The sequence below is a fragment of the Nannobrachium achirus genome, assembly GCF_963921795.1.
Source record: "Nannobrachium achirus genome assembly, chromosome: 20".
In the NCBI taxonomy this organism is placed as follows: domain Eukaryota; kingdom Metazoa; phylum Chordata; class Actinopteri; order Myctophiformes; family Myctophidae; genus Nannobrachium; species Nannobrachium achirus.
Genome location: NC_137827.1, coordinates 59,265,297 through 59,287,697, shown reverse-complemented (window position 1 = coordinate 59,287,697; position 22,401 = coordinate 59,265,297). Strand labels below are relative to the sequence as shown.

General features: G+C 40.5%; 1 protein-coding gene across 4 annotated transcripts; it reads right to left on the bottom strand.

Annotated features, from left to right (window-relative positions):
- Positions 1–6: 6 nt before the first annotated feature.
- LOC308306280 (histone lysine acetyltransferase CREBBP-like) lies at positions 7–12,747 on the bottom strand. 4 transcript variants are annotated; one of them, XM_080751183.1, is made up of 11 exons: positions 12,693–12,747; positions 10,075–10,205; positions 9,193–9,332; positions 6,607–6,684; positions 6,219–6,286; positions 3,067–3,170; positions 1,915–2,059; positions 1,096–1,265; positions 768–812; positions 600–664; positions 7–45 (listed from the first exon to the last, which is right to left on the bottom strand). In XM_080751183.1, the coding sequence occupies exons 4-7, from the start codon at positions 6,651–6,653 to the stop codon at positions 1,952–1,954; spliced, it is 327 nt and encodes a 108-aa protein (XP_080607309.1). In that variant the 5' UTR covers positions 6,654–6,684; positions 9,193–9,332; positions 10,075–10,205; positions 12,693–12,747; the 3' UTR covers positions 7–45; positions 600–664; positions 768–812; positions 1,096–1,265; positions 1,915–1,951. The 4 variants fall into 4 exon arrangements, with proteins under 4 accessions (XP_080607309.1, XP_080607306.1, XP_080607307.1 ...); XM_080751180.1 differs by lacking the exon at positions 9,193–9,332; XM_080751181.1 differs by lacking the exon at positions 9,193–9,332 and having other exon boundaries at positions 12,725–12,747.
- Between the last annotated feature and the right edge of the window lie 9,654 nt (positions 12,748–22,401).

The window sequence follows — 22,401 nt, the reverse complement described above, 5'->3', positions numbered from 1 at the left end:
AGTGCCTCACAATCTTTGGACCAGTGGGCAAAGACATTCCCGTAACTATAAAAAAAAGAAGAAAAAAAAGAAGTAATAATAATAATACCAGGATGGTGAATCAGTTATGTGCAGGTTCAAGTTTGTTTCTTCATATAGCACTTTAGGTAGGTAAGGAAGGTGATTTTATTAATCCAAGGGAAAATTCTTACATCATTTAACACAATAAATAAGTCAACAACAGCTACAATATGCATCAGAGAATGAGTCCGGCCAGACCCAACTAAGCCAAAAATGGCTGTGTGCAATAGACGATAAGCAAAACAATGACAGAATCATAGGGAATAACAACAACAGGAGACAGAGAACAAGGAAAGAAGCAGTATGCAGCAAAGAGAAGGCACTGGTGTCAGTGCTAAAGATTCACAAAAATAAAGGCAGCAGTCATAATTCACCCTCACTGGACTCAGAAAAAAAGCAGAAGCAAAGATTCACACACACTCACTCACACACACGCACGCACGCACGCACACACACGCACACACACGCACGCACACACACGGGGGAGAAAATAGCTGCAGTCATTGAGACATCCTCTATTGAATTAAATGAATTCTGACCTGTCCAAGGTGTAGTTTTCCAGCAGCAACACACACCACCACCTCCTCAATAGGGGCATGTTATACTGAAATCATTGTTAAATACCAGTTGTTCAGTTTAGTGCAGTACAGAAAATTAAAGATGAAGATACAGACAATTTAAGATGAAGATATAATACATCTACTTACAACTGTGTAATCAAACTGGGCATCAAGGGCAATGTACAGGGCAGCCTGTAAAAAAACAACAACGATAGGATCACTTCATACCTTCAGAATGAAGTCATATCAACATCAAAAAGCGACCCATGTGAAAAACACCACATTTACAGTACATGCACTGGACAGTTACATTTTCAGCTCAGTCCCCAGCTCAACAATCACTGTGACATCCACAACAAACACAAACCTGTCCAGTGACACCTTCCAGTCAGTGTCAACTGCAGCTCAAATGACAAAACTTTAGTTTCAACCTCCTCCTGCTCGAAAACAATTAAACAAGAGTTGCGGTTCTGACCTCAGGAGTTTCACAAGCGGCGGTGTTCTCCTCCTTGCGCTCCTCCTCCTCCTGTTACAACTCCTTGATGCTTTTTTCCAAAACATTGGGCCAGAATCACCGTCAAAATAGGGAAGCTCATTGGCGCTGGTCACACGGTCCTGGTCCTCTGTTGCCTGCTTGAAGATGTCCTGAGGAGGGAGTCCAAAGATAAATGGGGTCAATTCAACTATTCTAAAACAAGTTAAAATTGGGGTGTTCTGGGAAAAAGAGCTGGAATACTGGCAATGTTCAACCTGGGAATATGTTCAGTTTTTTTTTATGAAAGGCCATCAAAGTCCTGTTGTGGTTCCCCCCAAAGAGGAGGCGAAGGAAAATCACCAGCATCAAAAGGTCATGTTATCAGTATGCTCTATGGGTCTGCTCTCAGGGCCCATTGATTGACAGACACTGATTGGCTCTTCCACTTTTTGGTTCCTGCAAAAACGCCCACCCAGTGCTTGGGGTAATCACGGTCAGCAGAAGACGCATGATAATGTCAATTCACACAACCAATTTAGCTTACTGTCATGCATAGTCACCTCCCCAAAGGCCCAATCTGAGTCAGGTATTTAACGTAAAAAGTAGGAAATGAATATCTTCCATGTGAAAGGGAGCTGCATGTATATCCCAAATTAAAAAAAGAATTTGACAAAGAAAGCACAAATAAAGCCTGAATTATACTTAGTCATACGACCGTGGTCAACACCGAAAATAATCGAGTTACAAGTTTGGAGATGGGCTATTTTCATCGTACGGTTATAAACTTGGCATTAATTAAGGTTTGCCAGTCATCTCTACCTTGTAGTCGTGCAGGATCCTCCCAGCCTAGGCCTTGTCAAGCATCTTCCTGTACCACTCCTGATATACGGATCTTCTGGTCGGCAGGGTGGCAGTGGAAGATGTAGTCGTCTCCTTCACTTGGCGGACATGCCCAAATGTGACCCTGGGCATTGTGGTAGAAATATTTATAGTGTAACAAATAAGTGTACTGTATGTGGTCTAAAGAATCTCACAAGGCTACTTACTCTTTTAGATGTACCTGCAGCTGTCAATCTAACAGCTGAGTTCTCTCCCCCACCTATGCTTGCTTGTTTACACTGTCAGCAAATCTGCACCCTATGTAACTATTTATATGTTGCTTTATCTTTAGTACACAATCCTTATAAGAACATGTTTATAATAGCATCTGTGTCAGAATGGACTATAAGAACTGTAGGATAATGGTACAGGGGAGGCTTGTGCCCAGAGGGGCTGACAGGAGAGGCCAGGAGGCCTGCTCCTCAAAGGATCTGTAATGCTGTTATTCTGTTCAACTTCTTGCCTCTTTGAATAAACCTTTGTCAACTCTTCAAATCCTTCATCCTTGTGGAACATTAATATTTATCTACAATAGCATACCTGGGCAGAGGAACACACGGAAACAATTAGATCTCGATAGAGGGACCCCTGACTGATAACATTCATTCAAAACGTCTGGTGCATTTTAGGCTACAAATAACTTATGTCACCCCTCGCAAAACTCTCTGCTGTCATACTTTGCCAAAGAAAAACATGTCTAGACTCATTTATATGAAACGTCAGACATGAAAACAGAATGGTTTTCATCTTCCGACAATGCAAAAAAAAAGAGAAAAGAAGACTTCGTTCAAAATCAATCAAAATAAAAGGGTGAACAAATTACTTGGTTTCCGTATAAGGTTGCAGGTGGAGAAATCCTGGATCCGTCCATAGACAGTGAATAATGGAAAAACTCCCTATCACACTTTGATATGGTAGTGTTTACTGGGATATGTCAATGAGAACAACTTACTGATTCAGAGTTGGAAAGTAAAAAAAGAAAATTATGATATTCTATTGGATTGTGAACAACGGTACAGGCCACTCAATAGAGGGGACAGCAGAAAGAACTGTTTAAAGGAGATGAAAGAGGAGCAAGAAAGCCAAACTTACCCGAGTTTCTTGACATATTCTATGTATCCAATAAGAATCTTGTGGTAGACTGCTGTTCGTAGCATCCGAGGTCTGAAGAAGTGAATACTGATATGTATACCCGCCTGCAGAGGGTCAGATGAGTAGTTAGCATTACAGTTTTTAATCACTTAAAACCTATGTACTTAGGGTTCCACCATGGTCCACGTTTTCCCTCTAAACCAAATCACTTTGCCAAAGACAACCGATCTACAGGCTCACAGCCAGTCACACTGTAATGTATAGTGAGCTTGTAGATCGACTATATTCGACTATTTAATGTGGTTAAATAATTCAGTGGCAGGGCAGCCTGGTGTTTTGAGAGACTGACCCCGTAACCAGTCCAGAAGTACACAACTTTGTCAAACACAAAAAAAATCACATCCCATTTACAGTACTGACTTCATAAGATTCCATTACTATTATTGCGACCGCCAGGTTGCAGTTACTATCAAAACCTCCAACGGCTGTCAGTCAGTCTGTCTGTTTGTCCGTCACGTCACATCACATCACATAACACTTTTGCCCTACTGTCATGTACTAGGGTTACATGGCAAAAGAAGGTCCACACATGATCAAACATTTAAAGTTTTAGGTTTATTTGACTACAAATAACGAACTAATGCAATAATCAAAAGAAATGGAGTGAGATGTGAATAAGTCAGTAGTCAGTCATGCATGCAGTGTGTGAATGTGTGGAGTGTGCTGTATGCGTGTTGTATATAAAATTGCAAAACTAAACAAAAGGGCTAGGCCCACTCAGGCCAAGTGGCACCCCAACACAGAACTGGAGAGTAGCAGAGAGAGTGAGGAGTTCATGGAGAGGTCCTTATATACCCTCCTCCACACCCATAACCAAAGGCATGTTTTCACTACAGTTCCGGAATTTTTCCTGCAAAATAATTAGCATAATCATTTTCAACTTGCCGGGAGTTTTGTTTTTTGGGTGTTTTCACATGAGCAAAAATGCTGGCATAGCCATAAAATACCTCGTTTTCACTACAGCATTGTCGCGGTATAAGTCCGTGTTGCCAGACTTTGCGAGAGAAATAAGCAACCAGGTGTACGAAAATAAGCCCCAAAAAGTGATATTATCTAGGCCACACAAGCAATTTAAAACTATAAGCATCGCCGCATCAGCTACTTGGCAATTACCGATCTAAAAGATCACAACAAATAAAACGCAGCCAGAAACGATCAATATAACAAGCAACTTTACGGAAATCAAGACCATAGTCGCTTATAATTAGCAGACATGGCAACCACACTGTCTGGATGCTTGGTCGCTTGCTAAAGCAGCAGCGACTCACATCTGTTCGTCTCTCCTTTTCTCTCACCAATGGATTTAACAAGTTACAAGAAATATTCTTCGTGAAACAACACATGTGAACCTTGTGTGTCACATAAGGTTCAGAAAGGATCGCTTATGCAACGTGTTGCACATGTGGGATTGTGGGCTTGTTTTTTTATTTCACGCGTTACCGATGGATGCTGGTCATCCACTCGCTCGCTGCTCAGTAAAACACTTTACGACGAGAAACTATCAGACAAAAAATAGGCTATAGCACCGTAAAAAGAGTTGGTAAAGATTCCAGCTTTCATCACGAGCGCATCGCGTCCTGTAGACTACTCCTGTCTCCAGAGCGGACTTGTATCAAAACCCACACAACACAGCTTAACTCATTAAAAGCCTCTGACTTTAACGGATTAAAATGTCCAGAGTGCCCCCCCCCCCCCGCCCCCATTCACTCCCGTTATCTTATTTTGAAGGCCAGAAGGCCACGAGGTGATTACTTCCGGTCTGACGTCATCGGGTCGTGCGCCGGAATCGATCGTTGTTTACGTGGTGCCATGCTGGATTGCATTGGAGCTTTTATATATGTGTTATATAAGCGAGCATCTGCCTCCATCTTCGCTTCTAAAGTGTAGTTTTGAGATAATGGACATTTAAGATGAGATCCCCCGTCCACCTCAATGTTATGGGATGACTATTTTGTGCTGGTGGAGCCGTGATGATGACAAATCAGCGACGATTTTCGCCTCCGGAGCTTCCGCCATATACTCGGTATTTATACTCGCCGTTACAGTAATATATTACTTTTCGCGTGACATCGCGCATTCGGCACTGGTGACATCAAAGGGAATTTCGCGTGACATCACGCGAAAGGCACTAAATGAGTTAATTACAAATAGGCTATAGAATAGCCTACAAATAATTTTGAACCATGAATTGATCTAGCATTAAGCTTGCATTTCTCAGCACCGCGGCCGTATCGTATAGGCTGGAGATTGTAGAAAGAAATAGACGTCTGTCTTCTGTGTTTTGGCAGGCTTACATAACATTCGAATGCAATATGGATTCTGAATAACCTGACTTTCGCCAGATAGTTGCAGCAGTGCGTAACGCTCTGCCTTACATCTGGGCTCTCTCGGACACATTCGATGTAAGGGGCGGGCCATTTTTTGAATTTCTGTAGCTGGTGATTGGATGTGGCCGTTTCTATCACAGTCTGGGAGTGCCAACTCCAACCACTCATATTGGCCTGTCTGCATGACGTTGCACCGAGAATCCGCCTCCTGGGTTTCCACGTGGTCTGCAATCAGACTCTATTGGCTCAGAGCCGCTCAGAGCCCGCCCATAGCTGCCGCTGATTGGTCCGGCCCGGGACTTTACGAGTGTTATCAACGCTGGCCGAGCAAGACCAGATGGTAAAGCAGAGCGTTATATACGCAATGCTGCCACCATCTGGCGAAAGTCAGGTAAGATTCTGAAGCTTTCAATCCCAATTACAATGCTTTAACAAGTATAGGTGTAGATTTTCAAAAATCTTTAAAGGCATCTAAAATAGACGATCTATAAGTCCATTTATAACTATACAGTACAAGTACAGAGTAGACTAAAGAGGTACAAAATATGAGCCCGACAGCCACAATATGCAGTCTCTATTGGGGTGGTTTATGTTACTCAGACTAGGTTCTTGTTTACCTGAATGTTCGTTAAAAAAACTGCTTTAAGCTACTGACTTCTGAATAATTCAGGACAAGCTAAGTGGAGAAAAAATAACTGCCCCTGAAAAGTAGTCCAGAGAAGCAAAAGTGGGAATTACAGTAGGATGTTAAGGGAGCATACTCACTTTTGGCAGAAAACGTATTGTCCTTCCTTGTTTTACCGCTCTTCTTCAAACCATTGTCACAGATGATTCTAGTAAGAGACAATAAGGAGAGAATACGTTCCAATAGGGCTGCAAAATATATCATTTCAGCATTGACAAAGCAATGTACATAGTCAATTTAAATCGACACCTTAAATTCTAGATAGAAAAAGAAAACCTGTTTTCAACAGAATCGTCCATCTGATAAATAACAATGATTGAATGACTTAATGGTTACCAGTACATGCCATGCACAACATATTCTGCAAGTGTCCTGTTGACATAGAGCAATAAATTATCACAATATAGTTTTTCCCCCAATTTGGTTGAGCCCTACATTCTAACTGTGTGATTCTTCAAACTGTCATACCCAGACGGCCAGATGACGTTGTATGGTAAAACACTTATCTGGTGCATCTTCCGTCCACAATCTTTACATTCAACAAACCTGAAGAGAAGGACAAGAGAAGGATAAGAGAACATTGTTTTCATTTCAAAATCGATGTAGCTTCTTCAATCCAGGGTTTCCTGCAGCACTTTACAGGCCAGGCGCCCCGCCTGGCCAGAAAACCCCCCCGCCCCCCCAAGGGTATAAAAAAAAAAAAAAAAAAAAAAAAAAAAATTCAAAAAAAAATTTTTTTTCAAAAAAACTTTTTGGACCTCCAACAATGTACTAGGCATGATCGCGATCGCGAAATTGCATGTTTAACCCCCATACCAACCCTATCTTTCAAACATGGCAGCCATGTTTGTTTACATTTGAAGAAAACATAAGGGCTGGTATCTCCTGAATGCCTGAACGGATTTCCAAGCGAATTTTTTTGTTTGAAAGCTGTGAAAAGCGTGTACATGCATAGTGCATCATCTGTGCACGAATTCGTACACCAGCGTGCACACTATTTTTTTAACCCTTTGGTGGCGAACCGGCAATATAAGTTATTCAATGTTGAATAAATGTGGATGATAGCATGTAGTTGCGTTTTCCGTCATCATGGGCACATTCATGTGTTTTTTATAGGGCAAAAATAAGAATTAATATTAAAAATTAAGTGAATTAATTACTCAAATTAATTAATTAATTATCAAAAATTTTCGGCGCACGCGCTTTGCGCGTGCGCCATGACATCCCCCCCTGGTCAAGACTTTTTCCTGCAGGAAACCCTGCAATCAGGTTCATCATTAGTTAAGAGAACATATTTATTCTCCATTTGCAGTTCAATGTTCCTCTGGTTCATATGCATATGGCAAGCCAACGCATGCAAATGCACCTTTGCAGGTTCTTCCACGTACAAATTGAAGGTAAGGTTTCCGAACCACACAAACCCTAGCGTTCCCCAATTCTGAGAGTTTGTTCTTTTCCCCGGCAGAGCCTGTCTGAGCAGATGGGGGCTGGGGCGGGTGTGTGCAGCATAAGCAGCACAATGTTAACGCTACTCTGAAATCTTGAGCATATATAAACAACAATGACGGCGGGATCACTTTTCTGGTCCCTTTTTCAGCACCGGATCTAGTTTCTCTATTTCTATGTCTACGACTGGTGCGGCCTCGTTCATTGGAACGGCTGCGCCCGTAAGGGCTTTTACAAAAGAATGCGGTTGGAAATAATGGATGGATATTTTTCTATAAAATCACAAAAGGTAAGCTACTTTGATGGCAGCGAACAGTGAGGAATGTGAGGAAACGATATGTGCAGTGTTTTACTGAGTTTTTCTTGTTTAAGAGTGTGTGTGTGTGTGTGTGTGTGTGTGTGTGTGTGTGTGTGTGTGTGTGTGTGTGTGTGTGTGTGTGTGTGTGTGTGTGTTTGCATGCCTGCGTCGGAATGCTACTGCAGTTTAGTAAAAAAAAAAATAAGAATAAAAAGGTAATTTGGTGGATGTGGACTGTCAGTAGATTTTAAGGATATAGAATTTCCCTCCAGTATATTGTGTAACGATATAGTTTTTGATCGTAAATACGCTGTGTCAATAAAAAGTGGGGGGGGAAAAAGTATTGAATGCATAAACAATTCCCCAATAAATAGGTTTCCAAATATGCCATTCAACATTGAAGTTTGGAGGTGGAAACGTCTTGGTTGTTTCTCATCTCGTGGTACAGTTTGACTCCATGCCAGTGTGACTCCCTAAGCAAGAGATAAGTGACCGTCAGGTGCATACACAAACCTTTGAAGGCAGTGGTAGCCAATCAGGAGGGAATATGGGAAATGGGACAGATCCATGTTGCTGACAAGACTTAGAGATATTGTGTACTGCAGGCTGATTTTTGATGTTTTGCTCCTACAGATTTTGGCCATACAATCACACAAAGCAGTACACAATATCTCTAAAGTCATGTCAGCAACATGGATCTGTCCCATTTCCCATATTCCGTCCTGATTGGCTACCACTGCCTTCAAAGGTTTGGGGTCCATGCTCAAGCTCCCTCAGCCCTATGTTCCCTCAGCCCTATGTTCCCTCAGCCCCATGTTCCCTCAGCCTTATATTCCTTCAGCCCTATGTTCCCTCAGCCCTGGTGGGTCTAGAGGAGGGTCATGTGAGAATTTGCCATCTAAAGAGTGTATGTGCATTGTTTGGCACTGATAGGGCCAACGGTGGCAGAGATATGACTAGGGCAAAAGTGTGACGTCAAGTAACGTGAATGACAGACAGGCTGTCAGACAGCCGGTGGTGCTTTTCATTGTAACTGCGACCGTAGGAGAATTGAAGTTCCTATTGTTTGGGCTTTTATCAATTTGCTTCATTATCTCACATCATATAGGGTGGGTGGGGAACATAGAACCTGGAGAACATTTTACCTTTTTGGGGGAGAAGTGGGGAACATAGAACCTGGGGATCATAGGGAGGACCCCGCTATATCTACTACTTTTCTGGAACACTATTTTATCATAACTAGGGTTGTACGTTTTTTTGATAACCTGACTCCGCCATCTGGTGGCAGCAATGCCTACCGCCCTGCTTACCATCTAAAATCACTCGGGGAGAGTGGATGTCATCGGAATGTTCCCGGCCGGACCAATCAGCGACAGCTACGGGCGGGCTCTGACGTCTCTGAGCCAATAGAGTCTGACTGCAGACCACATGGAAACACAGGAGGCGGATTCTGGGTGTAACGTCATCAAAGATATTTAATTAATGAAGATAGCTCATCCTCATTGGATCCACTAGAGTGCGACATGGTACACAAATCCTACAAATTGACTCCTAAGTGGGAGTGCACGTCCTGTTTACTGGTGCTATAGATCCCGCGAGAGTGTGTTGCTGGGACAGCTAAAGAGCAATAATAAAGTTGATTGTCTCCTTTGTTGTGTCGCTGAAAAAAGCCACTTTAGCATGACAATTTTGTTAATATAATGAGGCTTGTGATGATCTGGTCCAATATTTAGTTCAGTGCATAGCTTCTGAACTATTATTTTGCTCTGTGTTCACGTTAGCTCTCTCATTGTAAATGAATAGACTCCAAACATGCTTCCGCCTCCTAAAAAGGTATCCACCTACGTCATGCAGAAACGGGAAGTACTGGTCTTTTGCGCCCTCTTGCTATCGCCCTCTTGGACGTCATGCAGACAGGTTGGAGTTGCCACTCCCAGACTGTGATAGACAGACGGCCCCATCCAATCACCTGCTAAAGAACTTAAAAAAATGGCCCGCCCCTTACATCGTGTCTGCCCGAGCAATCCCAGATTGTAGTGGTGCGGTATATGCACTACTGCCATCTGGCGGAGTCAGGTTAATTTTATTTTATGAGGGAATTTTCTTGAAAATAAGGAGATACAAAGTTTCTGCCAGACAGTGACTAAATGTGCAGTGATATGCATATCAATGTAGAATATGGCCATTCTCACCAGGCAGACGTCATCTATAAAGATGTCTTGTAGCTGCTCATACATGTAGGGCTGGCTCTTTCTGTTGGCTTTAAAGCTGATGGTGGTCTGATTGTGTTTGTTGGTCACGTGGATCTTTATCTCACCGGTCCCTTTCAACACACAATGAGTAGGACATTTAATACAGGTTCGGAAACATGAAGTTTATTAGGCCACAATGTTTCAATCAAAACCGATCATCGATCAGGTATCCAATATATACTTCGGTCATGTTTTTCTACTGACATCGATGTTCACCAAACAGGAGCTTGGGACAAATAGGAAGAACTTAATTTCTACATTTATGCACTGCCAGCACATGATACTTTCATAAAGCATATCATCACTAAATCATATTGATTTATGATTCATGATGATTCATCATGTCTTAACCCTAACCCAAACATAAAACAAGCTCCCATCAAATCAATGCGCTGCTAGTTTGTACTTTGTGGGGGACGTTGGCAAGAGAAGAGATAGGGTCAGGGTACTAAAGTATCATTAGATTTTCAATAGGAATTGAATTTTACCCTGACCAGATAGCTTATCTACAGAGTGTATAGCTGAATACATGGACAGACTGTCTCAAGAAAAGACAAACGTGCAGTGACAAGATATTGTGGTCATCAACATTGTGCAGCCCCTCTGTCAATTCTTGATACCGGTAGAAATGTCCACATCCACAAATCCAACACCTTTTATACTGTGTGAACAAATCTGAGAATATATAAATCAACTGATTTATTAGTGATGGTATTATTTATAGATATCTATAGCTGTGTGTGTGTGTGTGTGTGTGTGTGTGTGTGTGTGTGTGTGTGTGTGTGTGTGTGTGTGTGTGTGTGCGTGTGTGTGTGTGTGTGTGTGTGTGTGTGTGTGTGTGTCCGTCTGTTACCAGCTAATCTCTGGTCACTGTCACATGGGCCTGTTATAGCGCCACCAGGAGGCCGATCTTGGCAAAAATAACTTTTGCCAGTACTCCTACAGATTTTGTCCAAAAATGGTCACGCAAATCAGTAGAGAGTATCTCTACAGTCATATGATCGACATGGATCTGTCTGATTTTCCATATTCCATCCTGATTGGCTAAAACTGCCTTCCAAAGTTTGCAGGATTGGTCCTCAAATCATGAATGCAGTGTTTGATTTTGATGAAATTGTGCATGCTCATTCCCAATAGGCCAAGGAATAAATGCCACTAAAAACAATCAAATCAGCCTCATGGTGGCGCTATAACAGGCCAATTCGTGTTTTTACCTCCACTGATCAGTGTACAACTTTGTATATGCACTCCCTAGAGGCTTTGATTGATTGATTGATTGAAGACTTTAATGTCAGTTTTCATAGCAAAAGGTACAGTTTCATGACAGTACAGTTCACTGGTACAAGATCTAATAAAAGGAGATCCTAGAAAAGACTAAGCTTATTTCCACAGGAAACCATTAAAGTATCTCATATAACATTGAATGACAGACGAATAGAACACAGTACTATGCAGTAGTATAGTCAGTAAAAAAAAGGATACACCTTTGCCCTGCATTTTTCATATCTGCCTTTTATTGTGCCACCAGGAGGCCGACTTATGTAAAACACATGTTTTCCTATTATTTGCATTTATCAAAAATCATGCAAATCAGTATACAGTATCCCTATAGTCATTTGATCAAGACAGATCTGTCCGATATTTCATATTCCATCCTAATTGTCTAACATTGGCTTCCAAAGTTTGCAAGATTGGTCCATTTTGAACAAAATGACTTAAATCATGAACGCAGCTTATGAATATAGAGAATTTCTACACGCATAGTAGACTACTGTGTTCTATTTGTCTGTCATTCAATGTTATATGAGATACTTAAATGGTTTCCTGTTGAAATAAGCTTAGTCTTTTCATAGATCTCCTTTTAGTAGACCTTGTACCAGTGAACTGTACCGTCATGAATCTGTACATTTTCCTATGCAATGCTTCTAGTTTAACATGCTTTCTTTTCCCATACTCATGTATTCCTGAAAATTATTCTAATAAAATTACTTTTCCATAAAAAATCGTATGAACCCTGAAGTCTCGTCGGCATAGTTTAAGGTTCTTCACAAATTACACACGTTAACATTAACATCGTAACATAATCTATTAGTATACTGCACATGTAATTACACAGATCAAACAAGTATAAATATCCATACAAGGTTATTCGATGAAGTTACAGTAAGACAGGTCTCGCTAGAGATTGCATAATAACAAAGTAGGTTTGTGTTTAGCATCATGTAAAATGACAAGGTTAGCTTCTATTTTAAGCATGTGCGCAGTAGGTACTTTCTTTTGTGAGCTTTGTGAACTGTATCCTTCACATGTCACAACCCATATTATCTCATAGTCATATCTAAACATAGCGTTAGTATAAAAACAACACAGTAGGACTTATTAGGCCTATATACATCATTATTTAGCACCCCAACATTAGCCTATTTTTATATCAAAGTTTAACCACGTTATTTTAAACTATGATTTACTTACTAAACTATGATTGTACAGTAGATTAATAACCTGGTAACGAGACACTTTTGTGTTGTGATAAAAGTTAAATTTCAACAACGATATACATTTATCTGAATATCTCCGGAAAATACTTTACAGCTGTATCTGCGTAGTCCGCCATCTTGCAACAACGGATGTGTCACATGACCATACACGTCACATTACTACCAAGATTCTATTGGATCGTTCTTCTTTGTGAGGTTTTCTGGCGGTTGGCATCTTTAGTAGTTGCATTACCGCCCTCTTCTGTTTCTCGAATTATATTATATCCCACAAACAAGATTCTTCAATAAATCTAATCACTGCCTCTGCCCGCATTATCTTCTGCTGCACTGATTAAAATCTCTTCAATTCCCACCTCCAGCAGCTCTTCCATCATGGTCTCTTTCAGCTTGTTAAAACCTACAGCTCATAATAACACACTATGTCCCAGTTTTAACCTTGTTATAGCCTAATTCTATTGTATTGTATATGAGTGTTGTTTTAATATAGAGCCTTAAACTGCTCAAAATTTTTTTATGGATGATGAAATGGAGCAATGCTTTTTCAAATCATTTGAAAACATTTGGATATTAAAATGAAACTCATTTTAATATCAATATTGTGTGGGTATTGTGTATTAAAATTCAACTTCTATATTAGTTGTTTTATCTCATTTTGGTCTACATTTAGACCTGCTGTCTAATGGGTCTCTAAGGCTCAATGTGAAGTTTAATTTTGAACACAAAAACGTAGACAGTTGTGTTTACTCTTCATTTTACAGTACGGTAATTTGCTTAAAGGGGCACTCCACCACTTTTCAACCAATCTTCATATAATAGGTCCTCACTAATGTTCATGATAAAATATCACATTTTTTTTCTACTCAGTTTGGGTCTCATAGGAGAGCTGTGGGTGGGTCAAATCCTTCCTACCGGTGACATCAATGGGAAATGCAAGCTAATAGAAACTGCAGGCTTTCTATTCCTGAAAGATGTGCAATGTTAAAGTGGAAGCCATTGTTCTCGTGATAATATTATATATATATATATTTTTTTTTTTTTTTTTTTTTTTTTTTTTTTTTCAAAAATATCATTTAATATTTTTGGTCACCGGTAGGAAGGATTTGACAGCTCTCCTATGAGACCCAGACTGAATAGAAAATAAAAATGAACATTAGTCAGAATCTATTATATGAAGACAGGTTGAAAAGTGGTGAACTACTCCTGGAAAAGTGGTGAACTACTCCTTTAAAAATCACAGCATAATACTTCAAACCATTGTGGTATTCAACAAGATACTAGGTGTAAACTTGCTTTACTGAACAGTGCTAAAGACATTACCTTTATATGCTGTATTAGGCTATTAAACAAGTAAATTAATCCAAGAAAAGCATTTACTCTGAATTCAGTGAATAAATAAACACTCCTTGCATTTCAAAGAAACAGACAAGTACAATGAAAGTGTCATAAACATTTTTTAAATTTTCTCAACAAACAAAATCTGGTGGGGCCCAAAAAAAATTATGGCTGAGGTCAGGGCACAGGCTATTGGGGGCCAAAGAAGGTCATGGCTATTGGGGGCCAAAGAAGGGCAGTGGGGCCCAAAAAGAATTATGCCTGAGGTCAGGGCTATTGGGGGCCAAAGAAGGGCAGTGGGGCCCAAAAAGAATTATGCCTGAGGTCAGGGCTATTGGGGGCCAAAGAAGGGCAGTGGGCCCAAAAAAGAAATATGCCTGAGGTCAGGGCGTGATGTGCACAGGCTATGGGGGGGGCCAAAGGGCGATGGGCCCAAAATAATTATGCCTGAGGTCAGGGCGTGATGTGCACAGGCTATGGGGGGCCAAATAAGGGCGGTGGGCCCCAAAAAAATTATGCCTGAGGTCAGGGCGTGATGTGCACAGGCTATGGGGGGCCAAAGAAGGGCGGTGGGCCCAAAAAAACTATGCCTGAGGTCAGGGCGTGATGTGCACAGGCTATGGGGGGCCAAAGAAGGGCGACGGGCCCAAACAAAAATTATGCCTGAGGTCAGGGCGTGATGTGCACAGGCTATGGGGGCCCAAAAAATGGCTGAGGTCAAGTCCCAAATTGAAAAAATTAAAAAAAAAAAAAAAAAAATCTGGGGTGGGGTGGGGGGTGGGGGGGGGGGTCCTTCCGGAACTGGAGGACATTTTTGTGATCCACAGGGATAGGTCAGTGGGCCTGCACCCTACTCAGCGACATTATCCCTGTGGATCGCAAAAATGTCCTCCAGTCCAGTGATTTCGAAGATCCGTGCCTGGAGGTCTGGCTGACGGCATTTGGGACATATGTCCGGAGGATTTCCCTCGGTGGCCCACCGCTCCACGCAGGTCCTGCACCCCACAAGGCTGCGGCACAGTGGGCACACCACAGGGTGCCTCATGGAATCTGCAAGAGTCAAGCATTTGACATCAGGAGATCAATCTAATATTCAATCAATCTAATATTCCCATTACCAATTTCTAACTCAGTGCTGTTAGTAGAGAACACCACATTGTTCAGTCATAGTGTTAGGTACGCATTCTACAAAACCACTGGGTACACAGGGCTGCAAAAGTGTACCCATTTTGGCGCAAAGCAGACTTTTGTTGAACACAATTTGAAACATAATTTATCATTACAGCTTACAATGATTCTGTCACGTGAAAATAGCTGACAAATGAAACCACAAGGGGTCCTGGAGCAATGTGTTGTGAGCTCATGAATCTCTTTAATGAGCATCAATGTCCATCCTTTTAGTGTAAATGTCTTTAAGTCCAAGAATACAATAAGGGATTGACAAACCTTGGCAGACCATGCACTTTAAAGTCTCCGAGACTGCACGCTTCTGGGGGGGGGGGTGAGAAGGTAGGTGTGGGGTCTTGCAAATTCGGTGAGCTGCCTCACCGAATCCACCACTGGCCCCAGGCCTTGGGCAGCCTCGACCAGTAGGTCAATTTGGGACCTGACCTCAGGTTCAGCACCACTGCAGGATGAAGGAAAAATGGATTAATTTGATCCTGAAGTAAAAAGCAAGCTTAGATTACTATTAGATGCCACAAGATTGTACCATTTGCTAAATCAATCAGTTGTGCAACTATAAATAGGAATACTTTTAACTGACACTTTGCATACATCCATGTTTGTCAACACAAGACCATTATACTGTGTACAGGTAGTTAAAGGTTTTGTGCATTCCAATAATTTAACAAGCACGTCCAGAGGTGTAGAAAACGAAACGCACACAGAAAACACACATTTAGATACATGCAATACATCTTACCGTGTCCTTCGCCGCTTGACCCGTTGGAGGAGCTGAAGCTCCTCCGGTGTTAAGACCACAGTCCTCCTAGCAGGCATTTTCCAGTAGAATGGGTCTTTAAAAAGAAATACAGAAAATAATTATAGACATTTTTATTTACATTTTGTTTCAAGAGCAACAACCTTGTGCTGGCAAATGATGTCCTTACTACATCTCTCAATGCATCAAAAGTCATACCTTGCTATCAATTTTGAATATTTATATCAATGTCATGGGATGGGGCTGTGGCTGTCATCTTTTTGAACTACTATATAAAAGAGTTGCTTTAAGAATAAAGAGCCTTTATTGATTCACTTGTATGTCATTTCACATATTAGGCAAATCACAGATGACTGACACGATTTTATGAGCTTGTAGACCCATTTTCAAATGTTCACTCCTTTCTGAATGTTTGACAATTTGTCCAGTAAATAAAAAGGTAATAGCAGTTACTATATTGTCACTTTTGGAAATGTGCAGATACCCAGTATACATACACAAATATTAAAATCTATGACTATATGCAACACGGCATTCATTAAGATAAGGCTCAGACCAACTATGTAAGCATTACTTACCTGAGGTGTCTTCACTTTCCAATATTTGGACACCATGGGTGTCAACGAGGATTATCTCCTCTGTGGTCCTCATGGCGGCCTTGACCTTGTTGATTAGGATGTCCAGGGTCACATCGTCATTATATCTAATGACGTGCTTTCCGTTGTCATCCTTAGTCAGTTTGCCATCAACAATCTTGCCGATGAAAACTTGGCTGTGAAGACAAAAGTAGACAATAGTACAAATAAACAATAAGACAGGTGGAGTTTGAAGTGCATTCGTTTGTCTAAAACAAAGTACACTTTTTAATGCAATAAAAGTTATCATTTAGTTAAAGGCTGTACTTTGTGTTGTAGCTGTACATTTGTTGTTCAAGTAATTGTAATTAAACAGACAAACCAAGATTTAGCCATTATGGACATTTATTTTCATCTTGCTAGGCAATGAACGCATGTACAAAAATTTCCAAAATGAAGGCATGTCCAAAAGAAATGTTAAATGAATTTAAACATTTTCAAAAAAAGAATATTCAAAAATATAATTTCTCAAAAATGAAACAAACATACATGCTTCCAAACAAGCGAACAGCCAAGAGATGTCAGACTACACCAAGTGTGGTTTATCTCTATGTCTCTGAACAGACTGACAACCCAGAGCCTCTGATTAGTGGCGCCACACAAATATCTACAGAAAGGTTCCCCATAAAGGAGTATGTATAATATCAACCAACTGTTTGGGGTTTTATTTGGTACTTTACTGAACGTTGAAGTTATGTAGAATGAAATAATGAAAATGTCAAATGATACAAACGTTTGAATTACTAGGCAGTGCGCATAGATAGTATTGAAATGTTGTGACCACGCTGCAACATAAAAACAAGGGTATGAGTAAAATGAGAAAATGTACCAGATAATCAGAAACTAATAATCATACTAATTTTAAGAAATTGAACAGGTGGGGCTGAAATAGTGGGAAAGATAGTCTCTGTCTTTATCACATGTTCATGTTTAACTTAAGACATGTTACCTTTACCAGTTTACAAGTTCATGTGGGTTGCTTAGCTGCAAGCAACTAAAATTCAGCAATTCGAATCCAAGTTGCTAGATTAGATTACATACCATCTGTGAACTGTGGGCTGGGGAGCCGGCACTGGACGTCCTGCTGCTGCCGCCCCCGTCTGCCTGTTGGAGAACCGAAAGTTCCCAGAGGTCCCCGGCTGGGAAGGCCCCGGTTGGGAAGGCCCCGGCTGTGCAGCAGGAGCTGTAAACATAATCGAGCAGTCAAATTGCTTGTCAATTATATAGATCTAGTAAATACAAATTAAACACAAAATGTTCACAATTGCTAATTGACAGCAATATAGCCATCTTCTGATTCCACATTCTGAAAAGGGATGCTTCACTTTCAAAAAAACTTTGGTCTGTTTTTTGTCTAATCCCTGAACAGTTGTTAGTTTTATTGATTCAATATTTAGATATTTTATGTAATTGTTATCAGGACCTCCACCTGCAGGACGCCTCCGTCCCAATACACATGCATGCATTGTAACTTAAAACTCCATTTTAACCATGTTACATTCATCAAAAACATTTATACTACCCTCCTCATATATCCATCTATATATTTTCCATTTTCCCAAAGAATTATTGAAAAAAAGTTATTGAAAAAACATTTTGTCTCTTAACGTAGTAGGGTGGTAGTATGAATCACCAGAAGAAAAAGATGTGCGTTTTTGATGAATTTATCTTGGTCAAAATAGAGTTTGAAGTTACAAAGGGTGTGTAAGGGGGTCGAAGGGCATGAAAACATTTACATCAAATATCTAAATATGATAGTGAAATATGCCTTTAAATGTATGTGACTGTAGGCCTAATGGAATCATTGCCTTGCTCAAATACTCAGATAACGAAATAATTAGACTTTACTACTCAGCTAAATAAAGCAAAAGTACTCAGATATTAACAGAATAAACAAATTAACAATAGGCCTGAATGCATTTTAACCATGCTTTTAACTTAATAACTATACAGTTTGCAAAACACTTCACCTTATGAAAGCAGCTCCCGAGTTCCCCACTCAGACACAAACAGCAGACTGGCAACTTTAGAGCACTTCACCCCTTAAATACCACATGGCCCCTCCCAAATTATAATAGGGTGAATGATATTGCATCATAAGAGCTTTGCAAACTTTAACTCATAATAAACAGACATCATAATGAAACAAACTGAAAATATAGATCTGCTACTTCGCACCAGTGTCCATTGTCCCTCATTGACAAACACTTTGAATGTTCACATACGGTTTCCTCCAAACCCCTATCCACAGACGGGGAATAGTTTCTCCCAATTTGGACTGAGTGAGCCCATCTGTGTCTCTGGCACCTACATAGAGCATCCAACCCCACCCTGACTCTTTGGATCCTGTAGACTAGAGCCAGGGTGAGCAATGTCAGAGTTTGTGATTTGTTTGGTTGTGTTCTGTTGAATAAAGTAGCTGTGAACATGCAGTTTGTGGTTTCTTGTCCATACACCCTAACTAACAATTGTGCACCATTGCCAGGCAGGTAATGAACAAAAGTGACAGTTTGTGGTCAGACTGTCACATTTACATTTCACATTATTCACATTTCTGAAATGTTCTTTCTCAAGGTGTCCAAAGTGTGCTTCTACTGGTGTTCAACCCTATCAAATTGTACTTTCACCATCATTACACCAGCCAGGGATGTGCAGAGAATGTTATAGAAGCAGGGGCTAAATTGTCTAAAAGGGCCTTTTGGTAGTAATATTGTAATGTGAGATAGCACACTGGACTAAGCATTATCAAGTCAATATTCTAGATGTGGCGTAAGAAGAATGATTCCAGGTATGTCATGGAAAGGGGGTATTTGCATGTCTTTCACAATAGTAAAAATCACACCCGTGTGAACTGAGCGGTGGTCGTGGGGGGGAGGGGTGCCTGTGTGTGTGTGTGTGTGTGTGTATTGCAGTTGATGCTCAGGGCAGGCTAGACTCAACAGCACCTCTCTGGTCACCCAGGGTACTCAGGCTACACCAGAGGCTACATACAGACAGACAGACAGACAGACAGACAGACAGACACGGCCACGCTATGGAGACGGTGTGACTGACCACCGCTCAAAAAGTCATGGTTTGGAGACGGATAAAAGGGCAGGGGCTCAAGCCCCCTTTGATGTCTGTGTGCATGTGCCTGACACCAACATTAAGTTGGACCCACCCCACCAAAAATCAGCAATTGAAATACCTTTGTTCTTTAAATGTAACATTTTAACAATAGGGGTGTTTCCATGGGGTGATGGCACACAATGTTAGAAAAGTCATAAGTAGGCTACTTCTGATGTTATGACACAATACTGCTAAATTCTCATCCATACCTTACACCTAATCCATAAAACTCTTAGCACTTGTTTCTAATTTATAAACATTTTAAAATACGTCAAATAGCCAATCTACATCAACACATTGTAAGGTTGTAGATCAGCTATCTGAACTACTTAAAATGTTTTTCAAAATAGTAAAAAAAAAAAAGGGGGCAAAGAAGTTTGGGTATAAGGCATGGCTGAAAAATACCCTGATGATGGTGAAAGGCTGACATACCTGTGCTTTGGGATGGGCTGTCATCCCCACAGACCTCTAGATCATGGACATCCATGAGGTCGTCCCCATCAAAAAAACCAGACATACTGGGGAGCAGGACATCCCCGCCATGAGTCTGCAGGTGGATGGAGTCTGCAGTCACCTGAAAAAATATTGATTAAACCTCTCTCCTCCACACCCACAAACACATAACCCATGGCCAGGGATTTTCATATATCCTGTGGCAAAATGCCACAGGATATATGATAAAACCTGACCGGCCGGCATTCTCTATGGCATACATGGGCAACTGGGGGCCCGGGGGCCACATGGGGACCCCACCTTGGCTTAATGCGGCCTGCAGGTTAATATTGGAATGCTGATATATTATTGATTTCAGCTGTTACAATTCCAAACATGAAGTGCTTTTAGTACAGGCAATCTAGGGTTGAACCTTGAACAAATTGCAACACAAACTCTTTCAACTTTTTTTGTTTCATAAATATGTTAGTAATAACATATCAAAAGTCCTAAGAAATCCAAGTGGTGGAACATAGTGAAATGGTGGAACATAAGTTGGCTCCCATCGACTTTCTATACAGGAGGAAAATACCCAGAAAAAAATCTGCTTTAACCCTCTAAGGCCCGCATTAAGAAATACTTGAAATAAAAAATTGAAAAAAATCAGATGGTGTTGTAGGCGTCCTATTAAGAGGAAAATGTAATGTTTTTTTCAAAAAAATGTTTTTGTAAGATTTTATAGCCATACATCAAAAATCATAAATCATGCTCTAATTTACATATGGGGGATATTTTTCACAATAATAACATATGTACATGTTCTAGACATTCTAATGATCACCAAAAAAAATAGTACAGGCATTTTACTTATGTTTTTGTGAGGTATAGCTTCCATGAAAAAGTGAGATGTTGTTCGTCAAAACTCTGGAATTTCAGCGGGTGTGGCGGGTGTGAATGTCAGCCCCTGTGGGGGGTATTTATATGCAAATAGTGTGGCCAATGGCATTGTAATACTAAACAATAGAATCCAATGGTGGTGTTTAGGTGGTAGGGGGAGCTAAAATAAAATGATTTAAACCTTTTTTTGGATAAAATACAAACGTTGTAATATTACAACCGTGGGCCTTAGAGGGTTAAGTAGGATGTGAGGGGTCTAACTAGGGGTTTGTCATGATGCTGAATCCATTGCAAGCATTTGCCCCAGAAAACGCCCACAAAACTGATGAAAAGTGATGAATCATCACTTTTCATCAGTTTTGTGGGCGTTTTCTGGGGCCAAGGAATGTTTTTTGTGCAAAACAAATGCTTGCAATGGATTCAGCATCATGACAAACCCCTAGTTAGACCCCTCACATTCTACTTAAAGCAGATTTTTTTCTGGGTATTTTCCTCCTGTATAGAAAGTCGATGGGAGCCAACTTATGTTCCACCATTTCACTATGTTCCACCACTTGGATTTCTTAGGACTTTTGATATGTTATTACTAACATATTTATGAAACAAAAAAAGTTGAAAGAGTTTGTGTTGCAATTTGTTTCAATGTTGGCCCATTTTTTTCTTAGATTGCCTGTACTATTTATAGTAGTAGTAAAATTACATTTTTTCTGTCCAATGTATTTGTGTTTAAGTTGATACATTTCAAATGAGTAAAACACTAAATGCATTTGAAACGAAATGAAAATGTTACATTTCATGAGTCCAATTAAAAAAATTATAATAACAATTCAGGATTCCAATTCAAAAGAAGTAAACATAGTTGATCTACAAGTCAGTAGATCTGCTATTTTGTATGAGATACTAGAATGACAAAGTAGGATGTAGCAACATGCAATGTGGACCTCTGGAGTGAAGGTGGAAATATAGTGGCCCTCTCTATCATCAAAGTTGCCCACCACTGCTATGGGATTCTCTCTGGTATATGCAGGCTAACACAGTCAGGCACTCAAAAATATTAATGAACATCACAATTGCACAAGCTTCATCCATAAATGTGTATTTGAGCTTATAGCAGGCCATGGTCTATCCTTCCTTGCCCTTACACACACAACACACATCAAAGGCCACACAAATCACAGGACTGCAGGCAAAACTAGGTTCGTTAATGAGGGCGCACACATCACAGGACTGGCAAGGCTGGGTTCGTTAATGGCGTCAGTCCACTAATCAAGGACAGAATGTTTTTTAATGTAATGAGGCAAATTCGATTATATTATTTTATAGCCTATACATAATTTTGTACAAATAAATAAACACTAAAGTAGTAGCCTAGGATACGATACGCCAAGGCCAAGGGCTAAGGCCATATTAGGCCACGCACACA

What these genes read in the sequence shown, in the direction of transcription:
- LOC308306280 (XM_080751180.1), bottom strand. An exon ending in CAATACGTTTTCTGCCAAAA is followed by an intron (nt 3,171 to 6,218) that starts GTGAGTATGCTC and finishes GACCCTCTGCAG; the next exon opens with GCGGGTATACATATCAGTAT. An exon ending in GAATATGTCAAGAAACTCGG is followed by an intron (nt 2,060 to 3,066) that starts GTAAGTTTGGCT and finishes CACAATGCCCAG; the next exon opens with GGTCACATTTGGGCATGTCC.